Below are 23759 nucleotides of genomic sequence, written 5' to 3'. Positions count from 1 at the left end.
TCATGAAATCATTAGAAATCGTGATTTGTTTATAATTTGTGAGCAATTTTTTAAGTAATGAACATTTTTTGATTTTTAGAATATTTTTTAAATTCACAAACAGTTTACCATTTTCCTACTTTTTTTCAGAACTCGCAATTGTTTGATATTTTGGAAATCCGAAATTAATTTTGAGATAAAAAACCAAAACAGAAATAAAAAAGTAAAAAGAAATAAAAAATAGGGGGCGCCATCAATCCGAAATTTATTTTTAGGGAAAAAACAAAATAGAAATAAAAAAAGGTATAGAAAACAGGGGGCGCCACGACCCGCACATGGGCTGGCCCATTACTGCGCTTGGTAAAAAGAAAGAGAAAAAGCGTGAGAACCAAGATCGAACCCTGGTCTCCTGTGTGGAGCATCGTTGCCTCAGCCATCACGCTGCTCATGCATTGGTGCTATTATATCGTATCCACCTTTAATAACAGAACCCTGGAGCGATATTAGAAATTAAAAACGAATCGTTTTTGCCACTTACGGGTGGCATTGGTGGGTAATTATTGCCAACTTCAAGGGCATTTTTAATGACGGACGGGCAGAAGCACTATTTGCTTTATTAGTAGGTAAAGATAAAGATATCTTATATGTTAATATATTTTGGTAAGAAAAAAAATCCTTTTCTCACACATAGCTTCTTTTAATTAATCCGCGACTCAATTTGCATTGATGTATCATTCAAGGTATGGAAAAGTTAATAGCCCAGAAACACTATTAGATTTATAAAATTCTTATTTTTCAGTCGAATATGTTGAAATATATTGTCCGTCTCCCTCCATCAATTTGGACTTTGGGATAAATTGGATGGAGCATAATTTAATATGGATCCGAGCCAAGAGGTGTCACATTCCAGACTCTGTCAATGCAATATTAAAAATAAAAGATTCTACAACCTAAATCGATCCCATGTATAAGGACTAAAAATGTCTAGACATGAGGGGGAGTGTTGAATTATATTGCCCGTCTCTCTTCATCAGTTTAGATTTTTGGATAAATTGGCTGGAGCATAAATTGAATAGAATGATTTTTATTTCATACTTCATTCGAATTTTCGACCTTCCATTTTGTCGCTGACATCAATCCCGTGTTTAAGGACTAAAAAGGCCTAGAGGGGGTGTTGAAATATGTTGCCCGCCTCTCTCCATCAGTTCGGGCTTTTGAATGAATTAGCTAGAGTATGAATTCAATAGAATGATATTATTTTAGACTTCATACGAAGTTTCCATCACCCATTTTGTCGTTGATGCGTGTTGTGTATGTGTCTAATGGATATCACTTTCATTTTTGTTGTCGGCTCTTTATCTAAGAACAACCCACACTAGATTCTCATGAGTATTGGAACATGTGAATCAGGATACAAATAACTGGAATTTTAGTTTTGAGATCATGTAGACTGAATTTTCCTAATGCTTTTAGTGCAGACTCTTTGTGTGTAACAAGTTATGATACATTATACTTCACCCGCAAAGAGAGATTCATTAGACTTGTTAATACAAGATTTGGAACTTGTAAATCAGGACAAAAACCATTGTGATTTAGGTTTTAAAATCATGTGAAACAGATTCCTACTGGTAAGTCTCCTTTTCACTTTATTTCCATATTTTGGGTACTGATAATTCGGGTGGGTGGATTTTAGTAGCTTATTGTTTTCTTTATTTAATTTGGATAATGGACTCTCATGGATGCATTTTTATATTTTTGTTTGTTGCTAATTTCAAGTAGCAAAGTGAAGTAACAACCAACCTAAAAAGCATGTGATGACTTGATCAGAGGTCTGGCCTTTTTCTCCAAGCCATGTGTCAGGTTTTGACTGGAAACAAATTTGAATGAAGAATTCAAAATCATTCAAGTGTAATGACATGTGTTGGGATATTACTGGAAATAAAACCCAACTGAACGAGTTAAAAATTAGCCAAATAGACTCAGTCCTATCTACCAACGAGGGCGAGGTTCTATTGTCTGGATCATGTTTGGAGTACAAATCACTGGCCCAGACCTTTGCTCGACGCGAGGGCCGGTCTCGCGAGATCCATCTTTGGACCTGACATATGGATTGAATCTGGAGTGAGTAATAAGTCGAGCCCCTTAGGGACGAATCCATCATTGTAGGCAGTCAAAAGTCACATCCCATCCTGGTGAGACCTTTGATAGCAAGGATCTTTATTTCCTTCACCAGCTCATAGCCCTCCCGCAACATGCCAGGAGTTGAAGTGTAGCAATCCCTCACAATTGATCGTCTACCTCAGAAGTGCATTTCAATTCATGTAGACCAGTGAAGGTAAAACTTTAAAAGCGCTTTTGTTTCCAGTCATACTAGGAGTTCTTAGAAGGATGTGCTTCGCGAAGCGAAGCCCGGATTCTGGCATTACCGAAAAAGGCTTTCGTCCCGCTTTATAAATAAAGCAAACCGCCAGGAGCACATACAAGACTAGTTCAACACACACACCCAAGACACACAAATAAGGTCCAGAGGTTTTGCTGAGGGCACAACTCAACAAGCCCAAAAACGCAACACAATATAAAAATACAACTCAGCCAGGGCCAAGGCCGAAGCTGGAGTTGGATAGCAACACACGACTAATCAGGCTCAGGAGGAGGCGGCGGAGGGGGCGGCGACAGACGGACGGCCATCGAGCGGAGGTCGGTGATGAAGGCGGAGATGGCGTCCCGGTCCCGAGGGAGGCTAAGCAGCCGCCAGAGCTGCAAGCAACCAGACAATTTTTAGAGGGCGTCAGTAGAGCGTCGGAGAAGGGAGCGCTGAATCACAAGTTTATTGCGAATGGTCCAAAGCGTCCACGCGAGAACCCCAATCTCAAGCCACCTAATATGGCGAGATGGAAGCGGGGAGGCCTGTAGTTCGGCAAAGAGGTCGGGGAAGTTGGAGTGGCACCAATTCCCACCAATTGCCTCCCTAAAGCAGCTCCATACGAACTGCGCAGACACACAGGAGAAGAAAATGTGGTTCGAGTCTTCGGGGGAATCACAGAGGGGGCAGAGGCCAGAGCCCGGGCCATTGCGCTTGCGGACCTCAACACCCGACGGAAGCCGACCGCGGATCCACTGCCACATGAAGATCCGGATTTTAAGGGGCAGTCGAATGGACCAAACCGCCTGAAGGGGGGAGGGGCAGAGGAGGGGGCGATAGCCGCATAGAGGGACTTGGTGGAGAATTGTCCCGAAGGCTCAAGGTGCCACCGAACCTCATCCGGGCCAACATCGACAGTCGGTTCATGGAGCGCAATACAATCAAGCAGCTCATGCCAGGCGGCCACTTCCGGAGGCCCAAATGGCCTCTGGAACGCGAGGTGCCCTAAGTCAATAAGGGCCTGCTGAACTGAGATTGTAGAGGCGACAGCGATGGAGAAGAGGTCGGGAAAGCGGGCAGCGAAGGGGGCGTCCCCAGCCCAGCGGTCAAACCAGAACAAGGTCGCGGCTCCGGAACCAACCGATATGGAGGTCCCAATGCGGAGGACGGGAAGCAGCTGGATGACCGACTGCCAGAACTGGGACCCGCCCGACCGCTGGCAGAAGGCCAAGGATTGACCACGCAGATATTTGTTCCGGATGATGTCTAACCACAGACCGCCATGTCCCTGAGAGATGCGCCAGAGCCAGCGGGAAAGGAGGGCAATGTTCATGCGCTTAGAGCACATGATGCCAAGGCCTCCCTGGTCCCGAGGCTTGCAGATGTCGGGCCAACTAACCATATGATACTTCTGCCTGTTATTGTCTCCCGCCCAATAGAACAATACTTCTGCCGGATTCTGGCATTCCCTACCACCTCCATGAAATTTTCACCTCAGAACACCTCTAGGGGCGGTCTTCGACCCAACCAACAGTACAAGATACATGTTAATCCATAAAAGTTTCAATCTGTTACAAATTAGCGTAAAATCGGCACAGATGTGCACCCTTAAAGATTGACAATTCGTCATGTATACCGCTTCATAGATTGACTACCATGCCCTCTATTAAGATTTTTGAAAACCGTCACATCATGAGAAATCCATCAAAGATTAACAAGTTTATTGTATATTGCAGGCCTCGCGAAGATGGGCGACGGTGGCCAAGATTGAAGTTGAGTTGGGGCTCCAGTATTTAACCAAGTTAATTTGGTAGACCTCCTACACCTACTTGAGGAAGCGAGATTGTGGACCATCTAACCTGCACTTGAAGAAGTCCGCAAAGACCAGGGTTGGGGGGCTGGCTCATCATTCAGATACTCCATCTTCCCGGTCCAGAGAAATCCGTGGTTAACTAAGGTTTTGAGGCCCACCGAGCGGCATATGCTCGGACGCGAGGCGGTAGTGGCCGTAAATGTTATATCTCGCTTATAACGAAACTAACATACATCTCGTTGGAGGTTTTTACCCACATGTGGAGCTACTGGGCCGGCCTATTTTCATTTTTTTTTCTCGTTCGCTGGTTTTGGTTGAGGTCACTGGTTTCATTCTTTGTGTTTCTATCTCTAAGTGTTTTCCCCCTTTTTTATGTTTCTTCAATGGTTTTCTCAGTTTTCTTCTGTTTTTCTTTGTGTTTTCACTTGTTTTGTTCATGTGTTTCTTGGGTTTCATTGGTTTTTTCTTTTCTTTTCCTTTTTCCTTTGTTTTCACCAGTTTTCTTTGTTTATTACTTGTGTTTTACTATTTTGTCTTTCTTTTTTTCTCCATTTTCCCACATCTACTTTTCTTCTGTACACAATATAATTTTTAGTTCACACGCGAAACATTTTTGTTGATACATGTTGAATATTTTTCAAAAAAAAGGATATACATTTTTATTTAATATATGTTTGGAACCCTTTTTTGAATACATGGTCAACATTTCTTCAAATAATTGTTGAGATTTTTTATGGCGATAATTATTTTTCTAATTCTATACAAATATGTTTTTACGTGGTATAAATATATTTTTAAATGTTACAAACAATTTTATAAATGTGAGAAAATTCTATCAAACTTCACATTTTTAATGGTACAAAATAAAAAAATTATATTACACAAAACATTTTACATTGTATAATTGTTTTTGAAAAAATTCACATAAATATATTTTGAAATGCAGGAAAGACCCTATGTCTTGCTATAAGCAAGACATTGGTGTGCCCGACAGTGGATCCATGTTTAATATCTTGGTAACCAAGTTTCTATATTCTGACAACCAAGTGGCTGTTGCCACTACTAACAAAAAAACTCGCCAAAATATCTCAACTTAGCTACTAACTAAAGCCATGACATTTAGTTTGGAACGAAGGGAGTAGTTTGAAATATCTCTTTGAATGGAAATCGATGAAAGAAGGTCGACACTCGGGTTAGTTAGTGGATGGAAAGATGCTGTCGAAAAAACAGTTAGCGGATGCAAAGATAATATATTTCATTCAATAATAAAAGAATCCTTGTGATATGCTTTGCTCACATTGGTGTTTTCTTACATCCACGCATAAAAGGGAGAAGATGTCACATCCCATACTAAGACTAGGACGTGTGGCCACATAGGCCAGTCCTTTTCTTTAGAGCACGATGAGAAATCCGATGACAAGAGAACATGGAGAAGCATGCATACATGGGTCTATTGCTCGTAACGGTAGTGTGCAAGATGAAAATAAAACTAGGGGACGTCGACAATGAGACCCTATAACATAGATCAAAGGAATAGTTTGCTTGATTTTCTTCAAACCAAAGAACATCCCCAAATGCCCCGACTATGCATCAATGGTTATACATTCGGTCTGCAGTCTGAACTGCATGGCCAAGGCAGATGGCAGGGATGCCCTCAACTTTTGTACTACCTCCGGCACTTGAAGTAAAAACACGACACTTATTTTGGATTGGCGGGAGTACGTGCTATGGTGGCGCACTTGCATGTCGCAACAATATAATCACATGGTGAATTTTTCATCTCCGGGGCAAAAGGCTATCATCTCCCACTAGACAAATCTCTAATTCACCTTTTGGGTCTTCCACTCTTACATAAAGCTCTTGCTTTGACAAATTAAAATTGAGTGAGGTATCTGCTTGGTGGAGAACATATCCTAACATACCCATCCGGCCGCATGCACGTCTCTGGCTGGTGAGCTGCATATATGCTGCTTTCCACATTGCTGGCAAAGTTATCTGGGTGGTATGTAAGCCATTAGTTCAATGCTTATTGCTCAATCATTCAGTCATCCGCGCGTTCCCACCAGTACCATCCATCGTTAGTGGAGCTTATTAATTAGCAACATATGACACCACACCACACATTTGACAACGAAGTTTTTTTTCCACGAGGATATTGGCTTGGATCAAGCCCTTCTGCAGAACGAAGTTTGGCATGGTAATACGTGTCTCATTCATATTATAAAAATTAAAATACAAGTCACGTAAGGACCTACATGACAAAATTGAAAAGGCAGCAGAACATCTCTGAGCTTGACACCAACGCCCGTCAACTGCCTCCAACACCATCATAGCAGCCATCAAAGAAAAGAATGACGGACACAAACATTTTGAACGGGTCACCGAATCTGTTTTGGATCGCCATATATCTCTCCTGCCAAATTGATCGTTCGTCACACCCAAAGCAAGCACACACCCCGTGCATATATTATATAGCAAGCAGTGTGCTGCGTCCTTATGACGCCCAGACACACTCGTCGACGGTCGTTACTTCTTGCAGGATCTAGACTGGCCCTACAGATTAATACTAATCTTTTCTGCGCATTTTGTTCTCATTCGTGAGTACCTGGAACTAACTTTTCAGTCGGGTTCACCCATAGTAGAATTACTCTAAGCCAAGCATGTTTAATTTGAGAGTTCTTTTCGAATGGGCACTTAAAACGAAGAAATTCCTTATTGATATGAATAATCTATCATCTTTATTAAGCCAGGCTATCACATTCCTGGCCTTCAGCTACTTGCCGATGTTCTGGTACGTATACAGCTTGGCGCACGCAAGGAAGTACCCGAAGTTGACGGCTACGAGCACAGTGAGCAGCCAGTAGAGGTTCTCCAGCTTGGAGGCGTTCATGTTGTCCGGCAGCCAGGTGGTGGCGCGCTGGATGACATTGATGAGGGCCGTGCTGAGGTAGAACCCGAGCGCGACGATCATGGCCATCATGCCCGTGGCCGTGTTCTTGAGCAGTGGCGGGAACTCCTGGTAGTACAGCGTCACCTGCGCCGGGAAGTGCAGCGCCTCCCCTGCCCCGGCCACGGCGAACGGCAGGAGCAGCCACATCGCCGACAGCGGCGACACCCACGCCGGGTTGCCCTCCTCGCCGTGCGCGCGCACCGTGGCGGTGCGGTGGCGCTCGATGATGGCGGACGTGGCCATGCTCAGCACGGTGAGCGCGTGGCCCAAGCCCACGCACTGCAGCGGCGTCGGCGTGTGGCCGGTCACCCGCCTCCAGAGTGGGAGTAGGACCCGGTCGAGAAGCCCGAGGAAGATGACCACGGCCATGAGGCTGCCGACGAACATGGAGCCCGCCGGCACGGTGAAGCGGCCAACGGCGCGGTCCATGGCAAGCGCCTGCAGGATTGTGAAGTTGATCTGCACGCCGATGGCGACGCTCAGCACGATGGCCGCGCTCCACAGCGGCATGATGCGCAGCACCGTCTTCAAGTCCTCCACCTGCTGCACCGTGCACACGCGCCATGGACGGAGCACCGAGCCGCTCGCGTCGTCCTCGTCGCCGTCCGTGATCACCGCAGCACGGTTCAGGAAGCTGCATGCACGCGATCGAGCAACGTGGAGTTAACTACAACTCCTTCCGTTCCAAGTTACTCGTCGTAGAAATAGATATATCTAGAACTAAAATACATCTAGATACATCCATACATGCGACAAGTAATTCGGAACGAGGGAGTAGATGTCATTGTCCACTAGTAGAAAAAGGGTCAAACGTGAAGCACATTAGTGCCGGTTTGATTTTGGCCCGGTACTAATGGTACCATTAGTGCCGGTTCGAACAGATTTGCATTAATGCCGATTCGTGTTGAACCTAGTACCGGTTCGTGGCACGAACCGGTACTAAAGGGGTGGTGGCAGGCTGGCGTCAGGTCGGGGCCCCACGATCACCTTTAGTACCGGTTCGTGCCATGAACTGGTACTAAAGGGGTCTGATCTATAGTACCGGTTGGAGACACAAACCGGGACTATAGGGCAATTTTCAAACTTGAAAAAATCATAACTAAATCATCCTAATTCGGAAAAATACATATAATATATCAAAATTTGCAGAACAAAAAGATTGATCCGCTTAAACAACCATTTTTCTGTTTCGACAATTTTTTAAAATCACAAAATTCCAAAGGGAAAATAGAGTTTTTGGGCGTTTTAGACCTTTTTTAGACGTTTTTAGCGTTTAGTGCTAGGGTTTAGATTTCAGCGTTTAGGGTTAGGTTTTATGGTTTAAACCCTTAGTTTTTACTATTTAGCATAGAGTTTCCGACGTTTTAAGTCCCGGGTTTAGGGTTTAGGACAATTTTTGAAATGACAAAATTGTAAAAGGAAAAAAAGATATGCTCTAATTTATGTTTTTTTGAATTTTGGTTAAATCTTGTCAAACCGGTCAAACAACTGATTCAAGAAATATAGAGTGTTACTAAATAATTACGCAATAATTACGTTTTAAGTATCTCAGGTTTTTTGAATTTTGGTCAAATCTGGTCAAATTGTGGTCAAACTATGGTGAAACTACTTATTCAAGAAATATTAGTGTTACTACATAATTATTCAAGAATATTAGTGTTACTAAATAATTATTTCAATTTTTTGAATTTTGGTCAAATATGGTCAAACTATGGTCAAACTGTGGTCAAACTTATTCAAGAAATATTAGCGTTACTAAATAATTACTATTTTTTTAGAATAATAGTTTCAAACTCAAACGGTGAAATGTGTGACTTCATGCTCAAGCTAAACTCCTGAGGGGTTAATAGGATTGACATCTTACTATTGTTAGTAAAACAACAAGTGCAGACTCGAAAACGAAGGAGAATAGAACCTGAAAGTTAAGCGTGCTTGGGCTGGAGTAGTGAGAGGGATGGATGACCGGTCGGGAAGTTAGATGATTTGGAATGAGTGATCCACACTTGAGCAGTTAAGAGAGGTGATTAGAGACTAAATCATCAAATAATTCAAAAAAAATTAAAAATCGAAAAAAAATTAAAAAAAATTTCCAAAATTTTCAAAAAAAAATAAAAAAAACCTTTAATACCGGTTGGTAACACCAACCAGTACTAAAAGTCCCCCATACCAGGGCGCGAGCTCACGCCACGTGGTGGCACTTTAGCGCCGGTTCGTGCCGAACCGGTACTAAAGGGGGGGGGGGGCTTTAGTGCCCACACTTTAGTGCCGGTTCCATAACCGGCACTAAAGGCCCTTATAAACCGGTTTTAAAGCTCCGTTTTCTACTAGTGGTCGTCCATGACTTCTCATATACATATACCAGGCAGTGGTGATGTTTACAAGAGTGCCATTAGTTTCCGTTACAATTTGTACGTCGTTCCACCCATCTTAATAGTATGATTCTCTTTTGTGTTTTTGCACAACTTAATCGCTACCATTGTACCATTTGTCGTGACAAATTTTGTTAGTCAACTAAACTATATATTTTATCTGTCATATTTAAGTTTTTTTTAGACGCGTCGTATATAAGTTTGTGGATGAGACTAATTTTCTCAGCTGAAATTTCAAGACACTAACGTGTTGCTCTTACAAGCTTCTGGGTTTAAAAAAGTTTGCTCCGTCAAGGTGGAGGCCCGGAGATGGCATCGAGCTATACTCGTGGCGCGTCGCCGGTGGATGTAGGAGAAAGAAGTCTTCGATGCTCCTCGGGATTTGAATGTAATTTTATTTTTCAGTATATATGTGTGTTTGTAAGGACCTATATAGTATTTTGCAAAATATAGATAGCTATATACTCCCTCTGTTCCTTTATGTAAGGTGTATTTTTTAGCACGGTAACCAAGACACAGAATCGAGGAGAATATTAGGCAAAAATACCCTGAACAAATTAGGTAGTTAACGACAACTAAATAACCTAATAACATAGAGCTGAATCGCACCGCACCGGAATAAAATCAATCAGTGGGCTAGGAAAGAGAGATTTGTGAGTGCATGCAATCAGATAGAGATTTTTTTAAAAAAAATAACTTCCTTAGGTATCACGTACTACTTTATATGGAAGTCATGTAGGGAATGGTGGAGGGACAAAACCGGAAAATAGATGAAAAGGGAGAAATGCACCTTATATTATGATTTTTTTTTGTGAACAACAAATATACATTACATAAAGGAACGGATGGAGTAGTTGCTAGTACGTAGTAGTTTTGCCTAACATGCAAACTAATCTACTATACTTAAATAGTTGATCCTAACTATATGTTGATTTTACCAAAAAGTTGGATAGCCAAAGCTAGTAGGTGGCATTGCCACCGATGGTTTGATTATTGAAAAAGAAGTAGAATAAATACCCAAAAAGGAGTTGATTTGGACATGGACATGGTATGCGAAATGCACTCAACCAATGGTGTATACTGATATAAACCGATAAAACCTACTCCATCTGATCCGTATTAATTGTCACTAATTCAATACAAATCATACTAAATTATCGGTTATTAATATGGATCTAAGGAAGTAGTAAACCTGTAGTATTAATATGGAGAATAATTTATAATTCCCATTTCAATGTGTTCACCGATCTTGATATCCATGATAAGGACGCTGAAATTTTATCTGATTGTAAAATAGTTGATCCTAACTATATGTTGATTCTACCAAAAAGTTGGACAGCCAAAGCTAGTAGGTGGCGTGGCCACTGACGGTTTGAATATTGAAAAGAAGTAGAATAAATACGCAAAAAGGAGTTGATTTGTACATGGACATGGCATTTGAAAAATGCAATCAACCATTGATGTATACTGTTATAAACCGACAAAACCTACTCCCCCCATCCATAAATTTAATACAAATCATACTAAATCATCAATTATTAATATAGGTCGGAGGAAGTAGTAAAACTGCAATATTAATATGGAGACAAATTATACTTACCATTTCAATGTGTTCACCAATCTAGATATCCATGATAAGGACGCTAAAAGTTTATCTAATTGTAAAGCCAATATTTCTCTTTGGTCTCCACACACACACACACACACACACACACACACACACACACACACACAAACTAGGAAATCACCATTTTGTTCGCATAACCATGAGGTAATATGTCCATGTCATTGCTTCAATAATCACCGATAATGATAATTATAGTGTGGAGGTGGGAGTTAAGTTGCCATGGACAGGAAGACAACCCTTGCCACATAGTCCTACATACCCAACAGCGACCAGTACTCTCTTTGTTAACTATGTATAGACTTAACGCATGTGCAATCTAAACTAGAATAGCGAACCAACCTGTGGTTGGATGGTTATGTGGACAGTGGTATCCCCAATCCACCAGTGTTCAGGTCCTGATGCTCGCATTTATCTTGGGTTTATTTTAGGATTTCGGATGATGCGCGTTCAGTGGGACGAGACGTTCCCGTCGACTGCGAGGCGCCTACAGTGACTTCGTAAAATCTGAAGATAATATGCCGGCTCGGTCTCTCGAAGGTTCTCATAGGGGGTGGGGTGTGCATGTGTGCGTTCATAGGATGAGTGTATGCGCGTATATATGAGCGCTTGCATCTGTAATGTCTTTAAAAAAATCTAAACTAGAATATCGTAGATAGTAATCTCGTGTTTTCGAAAGCCCTAAGGTGAGTGGGTATGAATGGGAATAAACTACAAACATACAAATTGCAGCAAAAGGAAATCTTCATTCTAAGCGAGCACAAAATAAAGGGAGACAAAAAGGCCGAGGTAGCAAATAACTGAATAATAGTGCTCACTGCTTTGCACAATTACTTGTTTGTGTGTGGCAGATCTACAGTGAGTAAGTTGCCTGGGTCAGATCAAAGGAAGAGCGTGGATTTTCTATCCATATGACCCAATTTTAGCATACAGTCCACTGTTTTGGTACAAAGCTAGGCACACACACACAAATTTGTTGCGAGGAAGAAATGAAAATGAAAATAAAAATGAAAACCGGTTAAGATCAGTATGGTCTTGTGCTAAAAGGGCTTTTTGTGTTGCATGTATAGCTTCGTACGTTGTTTTCTTGTAGTACAAGGGTATTTATACCGAGGAACCTAACTGATTTTTAGCACATGTTATATGACCAGACACAGAAAGGAACCCTAACTAATTCAACAAACATTAATTGTTGTGAGTCGACGTGGTAGCTACCTAGTTCACGTAGTACTACAAACCAATTTGTTGTGTATCGGTCAAAATATTTTAGCCATTACTAATTTGTTTAACTTTTTTTAGACTCGGAATATTTGATTGGATTCAATTAAATTTATGTGAGAAATTTGGTCTTTTTGTCCGGAAATAACTGAAAATTAAATGAATTTCGCTATAGCTGAAATATTTCTGAAACCAAAATTCAAAACCATGGGTATACTACAAAAGCACTTATTAACAAAAGAAAATCAACTCAAAATAAATGAATCATTATTTACTTGCACATTCCCTGCCATTTTAGAAGGTTTAAGTTTAAGCGTTTATAAAGTTCGTTTATGCATGAGGAACCAAACTAGTAATCCCGCAAAAAAAATTTTGAAATTCTATGACTTTTCTAAATTTGACCAAGCCCGTAGAAAAATCCACAAAGATCTACAGTTTCAAATATATATATATATATATATATATATATATATATATATATATATATAATATGCAAATAGTCCCTCCGTGAGGACATATAAATTTATTTTTTTAGATAATATTATTTTTATATAGGCTTGGTCAAACATATTGTAGTTTGACTTAGTACAATAGTAGAACTTCAATTATTTTCGAACCGCGGCAATATAAACAAGTGCATACGAGATCTTTTTTCTTACCTAAAGCTGTCGCTGGGGGTAACGACATCGTCGCCGCCAGACTTGACGTCCTCGTCGCCCCTACGTTGCCCGTAGTAAAACTTCAACTCCTCCGACGCGACGACGCTGACCTTCCTCTTCCTCGCGGCGGCGACGACCACCCTGGCGAGCCCCGTGAACGGGCTGCCCTGGGCGGGGGGCTGCCGGTAGTACCGCGCGCCGAGGAGCAGCGCCGCGAGGCCGACGACGCTGGCGGCGCAGGAGACGCCGAAGCCGAGCGTCCAGGACACCGTGTCCTGGAGGTAGACGATGACGGTGGCGCCGAGCACGGAGGACGCGTAGAAGAAGATGAAGTACCAGTTGAAGAAGACGTCGCGGTCGGCGGCCGCCTCGAACTGGTTGGCGCCCATGGTCGCCTGGTTGAACCGCGCCCCCGCCGCGCTCAGGCAGAGCAGGAACACGGCCGCGTAGAGGGCCGCCATCTGCCCCGTCGACGCCTGCTCGCACGGGCCGGCGCCGAGCTGGCACGCCGCCGGCCGGAGGCCCGGTAGGCTCGCCGTCAGCGTGAACATGACCAAGGACTGCACGCGCGACACGGATCGGAGTGGTCACTGGTCAGTGGAGCAGAAGCTTTGACTTACATGTGGGCGCGCGCGCAGATCATAGACTTATTACCAGGACGGCCATGACCATGGCGACGGCGACGATGGGGAAGCAGCCGAAGAAGGCGTCGGCGACGATGGCGCCGGCCACGGGGGCGACGCTGATGGAGCCGGAGACGATGTTGGAGATCTGCGCCGCGTCGACGCTAGGCACGTTGTACTCCTTTATCAGGTAGACCACCATGTTAGCCGTCGCGCCGCCGGTCGCCACCCCGAGGCCCAGTATGGCCACTGCAAACATCGATCGATCACACGGCCGGACACAAACTGTAAGCATGCTCCACGGGCTAGACATGAGCAGGATGCACGAACGAACCTGCGAGGAAAGGGAAGGTGATCCATCCGCCCTTCCTGTTCCTGGGTTCCTTGAGGGACTCGTGATCAACGCTGAGGTGCCGAGGCTCCTCCTGCTTGGCCTCCATGGCTATGGTCTCTCTTGCAGTCTTGCTGAGCTGAGAAGGCAGGCGTAAGTGAGTGTTTATGTGCAGTGAGAAACTAGGTGGCATGGCTATTATATCATACTTATATATATATATATTTGTCGCACTATCTCTAGCAAGATCGGTAGACGGTGGAGTTGGCCAGCTATCTCTTTTGATACGAGCCAAAAAAAAAAGAGGCACGAGAGCACGCTACAGCTCCAGGTCTGACTTGTCTACGTACAGTCCGTCAGTGACTCAGTGTCAAGTGACCCCGCTTTTCAAATCAAATACATTAATAATTGGATGGTGGTATATCATCTGATGAGCTTTCATAATAGATTCATCATTCTTGTGCTTTTCAGAAAAGGAAACAAAATACGAGCAATTCGAAAATACAAACTTTTAATATATATAGATTTCATTATCCTTTTTCGGAAACGCTAAAATTCTGACGTCGGGTTTTTAGGCATGACAAATCTTACATTTTCATGGCAATTTATATTGCCGCGATGATGGCAAATTTAATTTGCAAGCACGGCAAGTTTCTGGCAAAAAAAAACTGAATTGAGGCAGATTCGTCATCCTCGCCAACTAAACTTGTCATCCTTGACAAACATAATTTGCCATGGAAAATGGTTCCTTTGTCATACCTAAAAATCTGACATTCGCTAGATATTCGGGTCCTTTTTTTCATAACAAGAAAACAAACAGGACTCTATATAGATTTTTTTTGTGCCATGGGAAGCTATGAAACCCGCACCCTCTGCTCCCCCGCGCGTACTTTTTGGTCAACCCATGTGCGAGGTGAGGCGCCCTTTTTTTGTTTTTCTCTTCCATTTTTTTATCATTTTTTCTTCTTTAAATCAAATTCAAGATTTCATCAAACGTTAATGATTTTAGAAACTAGTTTAGAAGTTTTTGAAAAATGTAAAATTTTCATGAATTTAAAACGTGTTTATGGAAACTTTTTATAAAAAAATCACAAATTTGAAGAAAAATTGTTCCAAATTCTAAAGATTGTTCTCCACTTTGGGAAAATGTTCGTGAAATAAAAAAATGGTTCATGAATTTCATGAAATGTATGCTGATTCAAAAATGATCGCTAATTTCTAAAAATTCATGATATTTTTTAATATATGATTAATATTTTAAAAATGCATGAGAATTTTGTAGTGTATGAGAAACAATTTTGGAATTTTAATGAATATTTTTTGTATTTGATGAACAAAATTGAATTCGATGCTTTATTTTAATTTGATGAAAAGAAAATTGAATTCGATGAACATTTTTTCATGGAATATTCACCTTCTAGCAAGTTCTAAACGACCTCCGTGCCACGACCAATGCAATCTGCCACCACCCTGCTAGCATGACCGATGTAGCTGGACAACACTCAAGCATGTCACTCGTTGCAGAAATGCCCCGATTCGAAGCCCTCTGTGCAAAGGAGGAACAACAACATCCTAAATGCAGCCTTGATCGTAGATGAATAGTTTTACTAGGCGACCTATTCTAGGAGTGGCATAGTGAGGAGAGGTGAGGGAGAGGGCGACTGTAGGGCCAATGTTTCACCCTCGAGTCGCCACAGCTCAACCACGAGAGCGCCTTTTGACACTTGCGCTATCGCGCACCCCTGCCCTGGCCCATATAGGTGTTAGTATTTTTTATTTAACAAATTTAAGAATGATTGTAAAAAAAATGGTATAAATAATAGGAACCTATCATACATTTTTTTCCAAAAATTGGGAAAATATATTTTGCTTAAATTTTTAAATGATATTGTCAAAAATCAGTTTTTTAAATGGGGAAATATTATGAAAGATGAGAACTGTTCACATTTTTACAAATAAAACTTCATACGTATGAAAGAACATGTTTACCACGTGCAAAACTTCAAACATGTTCACCGCGTATTAGAAATGTTCTTGAATAAAAGATTATGTTTCAGTATTTAGAAAGTTCATGTATTTTCAAAGGTGCGATGATTTAAATAAATCATGTACATGTGAATATATGTCAGACTATGAAACACAATGTCATCGTGTATTTGAAAATTGTTCTTATATGAAAAATTAAATTTGTGTAGTACTTCCTCTATTCCAAAATACTTGCCGTGGTTTTAGTTAGGGAGTACAAAAGTTCATATATGTTATGTAATATATTTGACTAATGACTAACGAGCGCCTGAACACAAGCCCGGTCCTGCTTCATACGGGCTGGCTGGGTTTGAGGCCGGGTATTTCGAAGGAGCTTGTCAACTACTCCCATCGTCCTAAAATAAGTGTCTTAATTTTGTACTAATTTTAGTACAGAGTTGTACTAAGCTTGAGACACTTATTTTAAAACGGAGGGAGTAGATTGTAATATCCCACATTGAGTGATATACACGTTACTAGTTGCAGGAAAAAAAAGACAATACATAGCTATATCCAAGCCTAACAAAGAGTTGAATCTTTCCATCCTAGCTAAAGGTTTTGTCTTGTTAAGCGTGTCTACGCATGAAAGCCCTGCCAAGCATCTCACTCTCCCTGAAGAATTTCCTTTTGTGCCTCTTCTTTCCACATGTAAACTCCGTGCAGCTCGGGTGAAAAATCTGAAATTTATCTGGGCAAAACGCACAACTGCTTTTGAAACGACAGAGGGGCTTTTCTGCCAAACACAAAAATACATAGAAAAAATGAGTTAGCATGCATGCGTGTATGCGTCCATGAGTGAAGGTGATTTATAGGAAAGTTAACTAGGTCAGATTAAATACCCAAGAGAGCGCATGTTTCGACGACTAAACGTCTGGTGCGGCACTCAAAGCGTAGCTCGGCAAAAAAAATATTGTTGCTCTTCATTGGTGGCGGCATCCCTCCGGCTAGCCCAAAAGCTGACATGATACCAGAAATCTTGTCGGAAACCGACGCATGCGGGCTTGGGTTCTTCCATGGGCTCCGCGGCAGGCTCGAACATAGCATCCTGCAGATATGCATCTCAAAATCAGACACACACATACTCCATATGTAAAATTTAATTATTGAGCTTGGTCTCCGGATTTTCATTGCACGGTCGCAACAGAGATCCAAAAGCAAATCCAAACATACACACACACACACACTGCCACTCTTCTGTTCTTTTCTTTACCATGCCATGCTAAAAGACTAGTACCTCCGTTCCTTGATATAAGCATTTTTAGAGATTTCAATATGAACTACATACAGAGCAAAATAAGTAAATATGCACTCTAAAATATATTTATACACATCCGCATGTAGACCGTGTTAAAATATCTACAAGGGCTTATATTTAGAAACGGAGGGAGTAGAAGCTAAGTAAAGAACCAAACCCTTCGTCGTCCCCGGTGGGTTTGATGATCTAAGAACTAACACAGTTGGATTGATTTGCCGTCTTGTTCTGATAAAGAAATACTAAGTGAACAAGGTACATATATACCTGGTTCCTGGAGTTGAAATGGCGGAGGGCGAGGAGGGTGTATATGCGAGCATGGCTGGCGTCGCGGCGCTTGTCACCATAAATAAACATCGGAGAAAAGTATACTTTTCATCCCTTAATTTTTGGTGAAGTCTAGATTTGGTCCCTTAACTTCAAAACCGGACAACTTGCGCCCTTAACTACTGAAACCGGCCAAGATTCATCCCTGGTCACGGTTTTGACCGGTTTTGGTGCTGTCCCAACCCGGTTTTGACCGTGCCGACTCAAATTCGCATACCTTTTCCAAGTCCGTTTAATGTTTTCAAATTCGGGTATTTTTTTCAAATACGTGAACTTTTTAAAAATTTGTGTACTTTTCCAAATCTGCGTACTTTTTCCAAGTTCACGTACTTTTTTTTAAATTCACGTACTTCTTTAAAGTTCCTGTGGTTTTTTTTAAATGCATGTAACTTTTAAAAATTGACATACTTATTCCTATTCACGTATATTTTTTTGGGTTTGAAAATTTTATGTGAAATTGAAACCGTATGCGGATTTGAATATCTTCGCGAATTAGAAAAAAATGTGTGGATTTGAAAATTTATGTCAACTTGAAACAAGTATGTGAATTTCAAACAAAGTTCATGGATTGGAAAGGAACACGGATTTGAAAAAAATACACGAACTTAAAAAAGTATGCGGATTTGAAACAAGTACGCGAATTTAAAAAACAGATGGATTTGAAAAAAAAATACTTGGATTCAATAAAATTACACGAAGTTGAAAAAATACACTGATTTGAGAAAATTACGCAAATTAAAAAAATCATGGATTTGGAAAAGTACACAAATTTCAAAATAGGTCACATATTTGAAAAAGGTATGTTTATTTTTGAAAAAATTGCACGACCTTGAAAAACTATGTGGATTTGAAAAGAGTATGTGAATTTTAAAAAGTTCACGGATATGAAAAAATTACGCGAATTTTAGTCGGCACCGGTCAAAACCGGGGTCAGTCAGCACCAAAACCGGTCAAAATCGAGACCAGGGACAAACCTTGTTCGGTTTCATTAGTTGGGGGTGCAAGTTGTCCGGTTTCGAAGTTGAGAGACCAAATTTAAACTTCACCAAGAGTCGAGGGACGAAAAGTATACTTTTCTCTAAACATCGACATGCATCAGCGCATGCACATTCCATTCGGCCATACGACAAGCCGGGAGGAGTAAACTACTCACTGTTTTGCCTGGCGGGCACGGGAACGGAAGCCGGCAGCGCGCGCGGCGGCGTCGGCCTCGGCGCCGGCGGCCGGGGAAGAGAGCCAGGACCCCATCGATCGTCGTTCGTCGTCCTCAATCGTCAATCAATCTCCGAACTGTAAGGCTCGTATGTCGGTCGATCACGGTCAGGCCAATCTCTATGGGATCAAGTGATCTATATATATATGAGTTTGCTATTTCACATCTAGATATGAAATATTTATCTCACATCTAAGTCCAGAACCGTTGATACTGTTTGTCTTTAATTTTCGCGCAAACATGATCGTCTCGTCTGGCGCACCCGTTCGCTTTGCATTGTCTGCCGCAGCCGGCCTGTGTGGCCTGTCCCGGCCATGCAAGTGGTGGTGGGCCGTTGTTGATCCTTTTTAATTCGTGGGCTCAGGCTCGCAGTCGTTGTTTGTTTCGATTGTGAACTCTTTTCTATCATTTTTTGGACTGTGGATTGTCCGCGTATTTGTTGTCTGTATAATTTTTTGAAGCAATGTGATATTAGAGTAGAGAAAGGTAAGACAAGGTACTGGTAGGTCCGTGATTTTTATTTTTGAATGTAGTTCCGTGAGTTATAGAAAGCTAGGTTGCCAACTCGTATTTTTTGTTCGGTCTTTTGGAACCTGACTCTTGTTTTTTTCGTTCTTTTGTTTTTTTCCCTATTTTTCTTTTGGTTTTTATATGTATTTTTATATTTTTATCATTTATAATCCATGATTTTTAAAATTTTATAAGCATATTTTTAAATTTCCAACTGTTTCTTAAATAATGTCTCATCTAAATTTGTCATCGTTTAATTCAGTTTTCAAACTTTTTATGCAAGCCCTCTTTTTTGTCTCGCTTGTCGTTGTTTGTTTGTTGCATATCCTCTTTGTTGGCCTAGGCCTGTTTAGCTTCGCTTTTGTCGGCCCATTATCACTGCACACTAGCAATCTATTTCTTGTGTTGTTTTTAGTCGGTGACGTCGTCGTCTTTCCGGATTATTTTGACACTATCCCTCATTCCTTCTAAACTTCATGAAGATAAGATTTAGTAATGTCTCATCTAAGTTGTTGTCTGTTGGATAATTTTAACGCAAATTCTCGATCTCGCATCGTCGGCTAATGTATTCATGCGTTGCATGTTCTGTTGTCTCCACCTGTTGACCTGTTCACGGTGCATGTGTGTTTTTTTGTTGGACTTTTTTTCTTGCACTCTTGTGGCCTTATTTCATCTCTTATGTGTTGTAGAAGTGGAAAAAACATGCTATGTCGTTTGTCATTGCGTATTTCTATTTTCTTTTAAGTTCGATGCCGACGATACTTGCTTTGTAAAAAAGACATGCTTTGCCCTGCGGTCGATATGCAATTAGGTCCGATCAATTTTTTTGTCCTAGTTTTAAGTCCATCTTGAACACAAAATGAGTGCCACCAATTTGTTCTTCTACTTGGAACTCCAACCCTAAAATGCATTCTTTTTACCAATTGTAAATCTACCTTCGATAGACCCGACCAATTTGTCTATCATTTGCCAGTCCACCTTCGATACGCAACTGGACTGATCCATTTTTGTCACATTGGGGGCCGTTTTTTCTTGTCCCATTTTTGCAAGTCCACCCATGGTACGAAACAGGCCCCGGCCTCATTTTTCCCCATTTTAAATGTCCACTATCGACACACAACAGGGAGGCCAACCATTTCATTTTTCGAGTTCTAACTCCACCCCGACATATAATTGAAGGGCCACTTCTTTTTGTCCTAGTTGCAAGTTCATTCTTGACTTGCAACTAGGGTCAAACTATTTTTATCCGATTTTGCAACTCAGCCCTCGATGCGCAACCGGGCTCCACCTTTTTGTCCCAATTGTGATCTCACCCTTGACTTGTAACTAGGCCTAGACATCTTTTTGCCTCAGCTGCAAGTCTAGCCTCGACTCGCAACTCGGTCCCCACCTCTTTTCTCTCAGTTGCTAGTCCACTCTCGACTCGGAACTCGGGTGTGTTGTTTTGTTTTCACCCCAGTTGCAAGTCCACTCCCAACTTGCAACTAGATGCATGTAAATTTGTAATCACCCCAGTTGCAAGCCAATCATATACTCGCAACTCGGGGGTGTAGTTTTGTAGTTACCCTAGTTGCAAGTCCACCCTCGACTCGCAACTCAGGGGGTGTTTTTTTTGTTCTTGTTTCATGGTAGTTGCAATTAGACCCTCGACCTGCAACTAGGATTTTCTATTGGCCCAGTTGCAAGTCCACAATCGACTCACAACTTGAGGGAATGTAGTTTGTAATCGCCCCAGTTGCAAGTCCACCCCCGACTTGCCACTCGAGGCATGCAGTTTTTGTAATCGCCCCAGTTGCAAGTCCACACTCGACTCGCAACTTGGGGATGTAGTTTTGTAGTTGCCCTAGTTGCAAGTCCACCCCGACTTGCAACTCAGGGGGGTGTAGGTTTTTGGTTCTTGTTTCATCATAGTTGCAATTGAGACCCTTGACCTGCAACTAGGGGTTTCTGTCGGCCCAGTTGCAAGTCCAGAATTGACTCGCAACCCGAGGGAATGTAGTGTGTAATCACCCCAGTTGCAAGTCAACCATGTGCTCATAGCTCCGGGGTGTAGTTTTTGTAGTTGCCCTAGGTGCAAGTCTACCCACGACTCGCAACTCGGGTTTTTTTTCTTGTTTCATGGTAGTTGTAATTTGACCCTCGACCTACAACTAGGGTTTTTTGTCGGCCTAGTTGCAAGTCCACCCCCGACTTGCAACTCGAGGGATATAGTTTTAGTATTCGTCCAGTTGCAAGTTAACCATGTGCTCGCAACTCGGGGATGTAGTTTCGTAGTTGCCCTAGTTGCAAGTCCATCCTCAACTCTTAACTTTGGGGGATGTAGTTTGTATTCACTCAAGTTAAAAGTCCACCCCTAGTTGCAACTCGAGGGATATAGTTTTAGTATTCGGCCCAGTTGCAAGTTCACCTTGTGCTCGCACCCTAGTTGCAAGTCCATCCTCAACTCTTAACTTTGGGGGATGTACTTTGTATTCACTCAAGTTAAAAGTCCACCCCGACTTGCAACTCGATGGATGTAGTTTGTAATTGCTCCAGTTGCAAGTCAACCATATATATGCTCACAACTCGGGTATGTAGTTTTGTAGTTGCCCTAGTTGCAAGTCTGCCCTCAACTCGCAACTCGGAGGGAGGGGGGAGGGGTCCTGTTTTTTTGTTCTTACTTCATGGTAGTTACGATTAGACCCTGGACCTACAACTAGGGGTTTCTGTCGGCCCAATTGCAAGTCCACCATCGACTCGCAACTCAGGGTGTTGTTTTGTTTTCACCCTAGTTGCAAGTCCACCCCCGACTTGCAACTCGAGGCATGTAGTTTCTTAGGGGCCCAATTGCAAGTCAACCTTCGACTCGCAACTAGGGGGCGTATATTTTGTAGGGGCCCAATTACATGTCAACTATCGACTCACAATTGTCCATGTGCGGAGGGACTGGCCCAGGCACACTCGCCTGCTATTGTGATTTTTTTGGACAAACAAACAAGAGACAATACGTGGGATGATGTCATACTTAGATGTGACATAACTATTCAAAAAAAAAATTCGTGTTTTTGGGAAAGTGTTAGTGTTTTAGAAAATATTCAAAAAAACTAAAAAAATGCATTTTAAAAACTTTTTGAGTTTTTTAAATTGTTCACGTTTTCAAAAATTGCTTGTGTCTTCAAAAATGTTTGCAACAACAACTACAAATATTGTTCACATTTTTATTAAAATATTCTGCATCTATAAATTTGTTCACAAATTTTCAATAAATGTCCAAAAAGGTTTCAAATCTGACGATGTAGTGAGTTCCTAAATATTCACGCTGATTAATTATCGCAAACATCCATTTATTCTAGTGGCTAGAAGACACGCGTTAAGTAGTTGGAGCATGGTAGTTCGATTCCTTCTTAAGTGTGGCTTTTGTCTTGCAACTTTTTCTTGTTTTTTTCTGAGACGAAACGACACACTTAAGATATTTTTTTCCTGTGTGCTACAAACCAAGAAGCTTCGGTCCCTAGCTGTGTATACCGGCCAGTCGAGACGCACTCAGCTTGTTTAGCACCAACGGAGAAACTCGGCTGGACAACCATCAAACAAAAATTAAACGAACCAGCTGTAGAAAGTTGTCAATGAAAGAGCCACAAACAAAATGTGACATCATATTAGATGTGAGATAATATCTCACATCTAGATGTAACATAGACAGACCCATATATATATAGGCCGGATCGAATCGCCAGGTATCCTCCTACTCCGAATCGAGACAGAACATCGTGGTCCGTCTGTTCGCTGGCTTCTCGTGAAGCGGGAGGGCCCACCGGGGAAGCAAACAAGCGGCCAGCGCTGGGTGTCTATCGCGAGTCACCGCTGTGCATGGGCCACAGCCCAGCAATCTTTTTCGGAGCGCCTGCTAATGCGGGCGTTACCTTCCTGAGAACTTCTGAAATTCCCTCAAAAAACAAAAAGAGAACTTCTGAAATCACTAGGAGTATTGCTTGCAAAGATCACTTCCATCTTCTCAAGTTGTGACAAGTGGCACACTGTATATGCGTTACTTGTCGTAACCTGGGAGTTTTTTCCTTTTTTCCCTCCGCCGTGCCCCTGCGCCCCTGCGCCGTGCTATTAGATTTTTAGATGTTTTTTAGATGTTTTTAGATGCTATTTTTAGATGTTTTTACATATTTTTTAGATTATTTTAGTTTATATTTAGTTTAGTTTTAAGATTAGGAAAATTTCAGATGTGTAGTTATATTTATTTAGATGTGTAGTTAATTTAGATGTTGTAATTTGTTCATAAAAATTGTGCACTTTTGTATAGAAACTTTTTTTTTCATATATACGAAAATGTGGAGTGAAAACGAAAACAAACATATAAGAAAAAGCAAAGGAAAAAATGAAGCAGGAAAAGAAAACCGCCCGGCCCGGCCACCACCGCATTTTCATAAAGTGTTTCCACCGAGTCCACGTCGCACCGATCGAGCACCCGCGGCGAAGCAAGTCTTTTTTTGAGGTAGTTCTTTGTGGGTGT

The 23759-nt window shown here is 41.8% G+C and overlaps 1 protein-coding gene across 1 annotated transcript; it reads right to left on the bottom strand.

Annotated features, from left to right (window-relative positions):
- Positions 1-6830: 6830 nt before the first annotated feature.
- On the bottom strand, positions 6831-14091 carry LOC119327814 (protein NRT1/ PTR FAMILY 2.3-like). The gene is made up of 4 exons (XM_037600899.1): positions 13932-14091; positions 13629-13846; positions 12975-13534; positions 6831-7738 (listed from the first exon to the last, which is right to left on the bottom strand). The coding sequence occupies exons 1-4, from the start codon at positions 14035-14037 to the stop codon at positions 6928-6930; spliced, it is 1695 nt and encodes a 564-aa protein (XP_037456796.1). The 5' UTR covers positions 14038-14091; the 3' UTR covers positions 6831-6927.
- Between the last annotated feature and the right edge of the window lie 9668 nt (positions 14092-23759).

The sequence above is a fragment of the Triticum dicoccoides genome, chromosome 7A, assembly GCF_002162155.2.
Source record: "Triticum dicoccoides isolate Atlit2015 ecotype Zavitan chromosome 7A, WEW_v2.0, whole genome shotgun sequence".
Classification (NCBI taxonomy): Eukaryota; Viridiplantae; Streptophyta; class Magnoliopsida; order Poales; family Poaceae; genus Triticum; species Triticum dicoccoides.
The sequence above is the reverse complement of the archived record's forward strand: the minus strand, read 5'-3'. Positions and strand labels throughout refer to the sequence as shown.

Bases quoted from the DNA above. Each gene is read 5' to 3' on its own strand.
- LOC119327814 (XM_037600899.1), bottom strand. From the start codon at position 14,037: ATGGAGGCCAAGCAGGAGGAGCCTCGGCACCTCAGCGTTGATCACGAG. The intron at 13,847-13,931 runs GTTCGTTCGTGC...CGATGTTTGCAG, and splicing joins CACCTTCCCTTTCCTCGCAG to TGGCCATACTGGGCCTCGGG. The intron at 7,739-12,974 runs GTAAGAAAAAAG...GCGTGCATGCAG, and splicing joins ACCCCCAGCGACAGCTTTAG to CTTCCTGAACCGTGCTGCGG.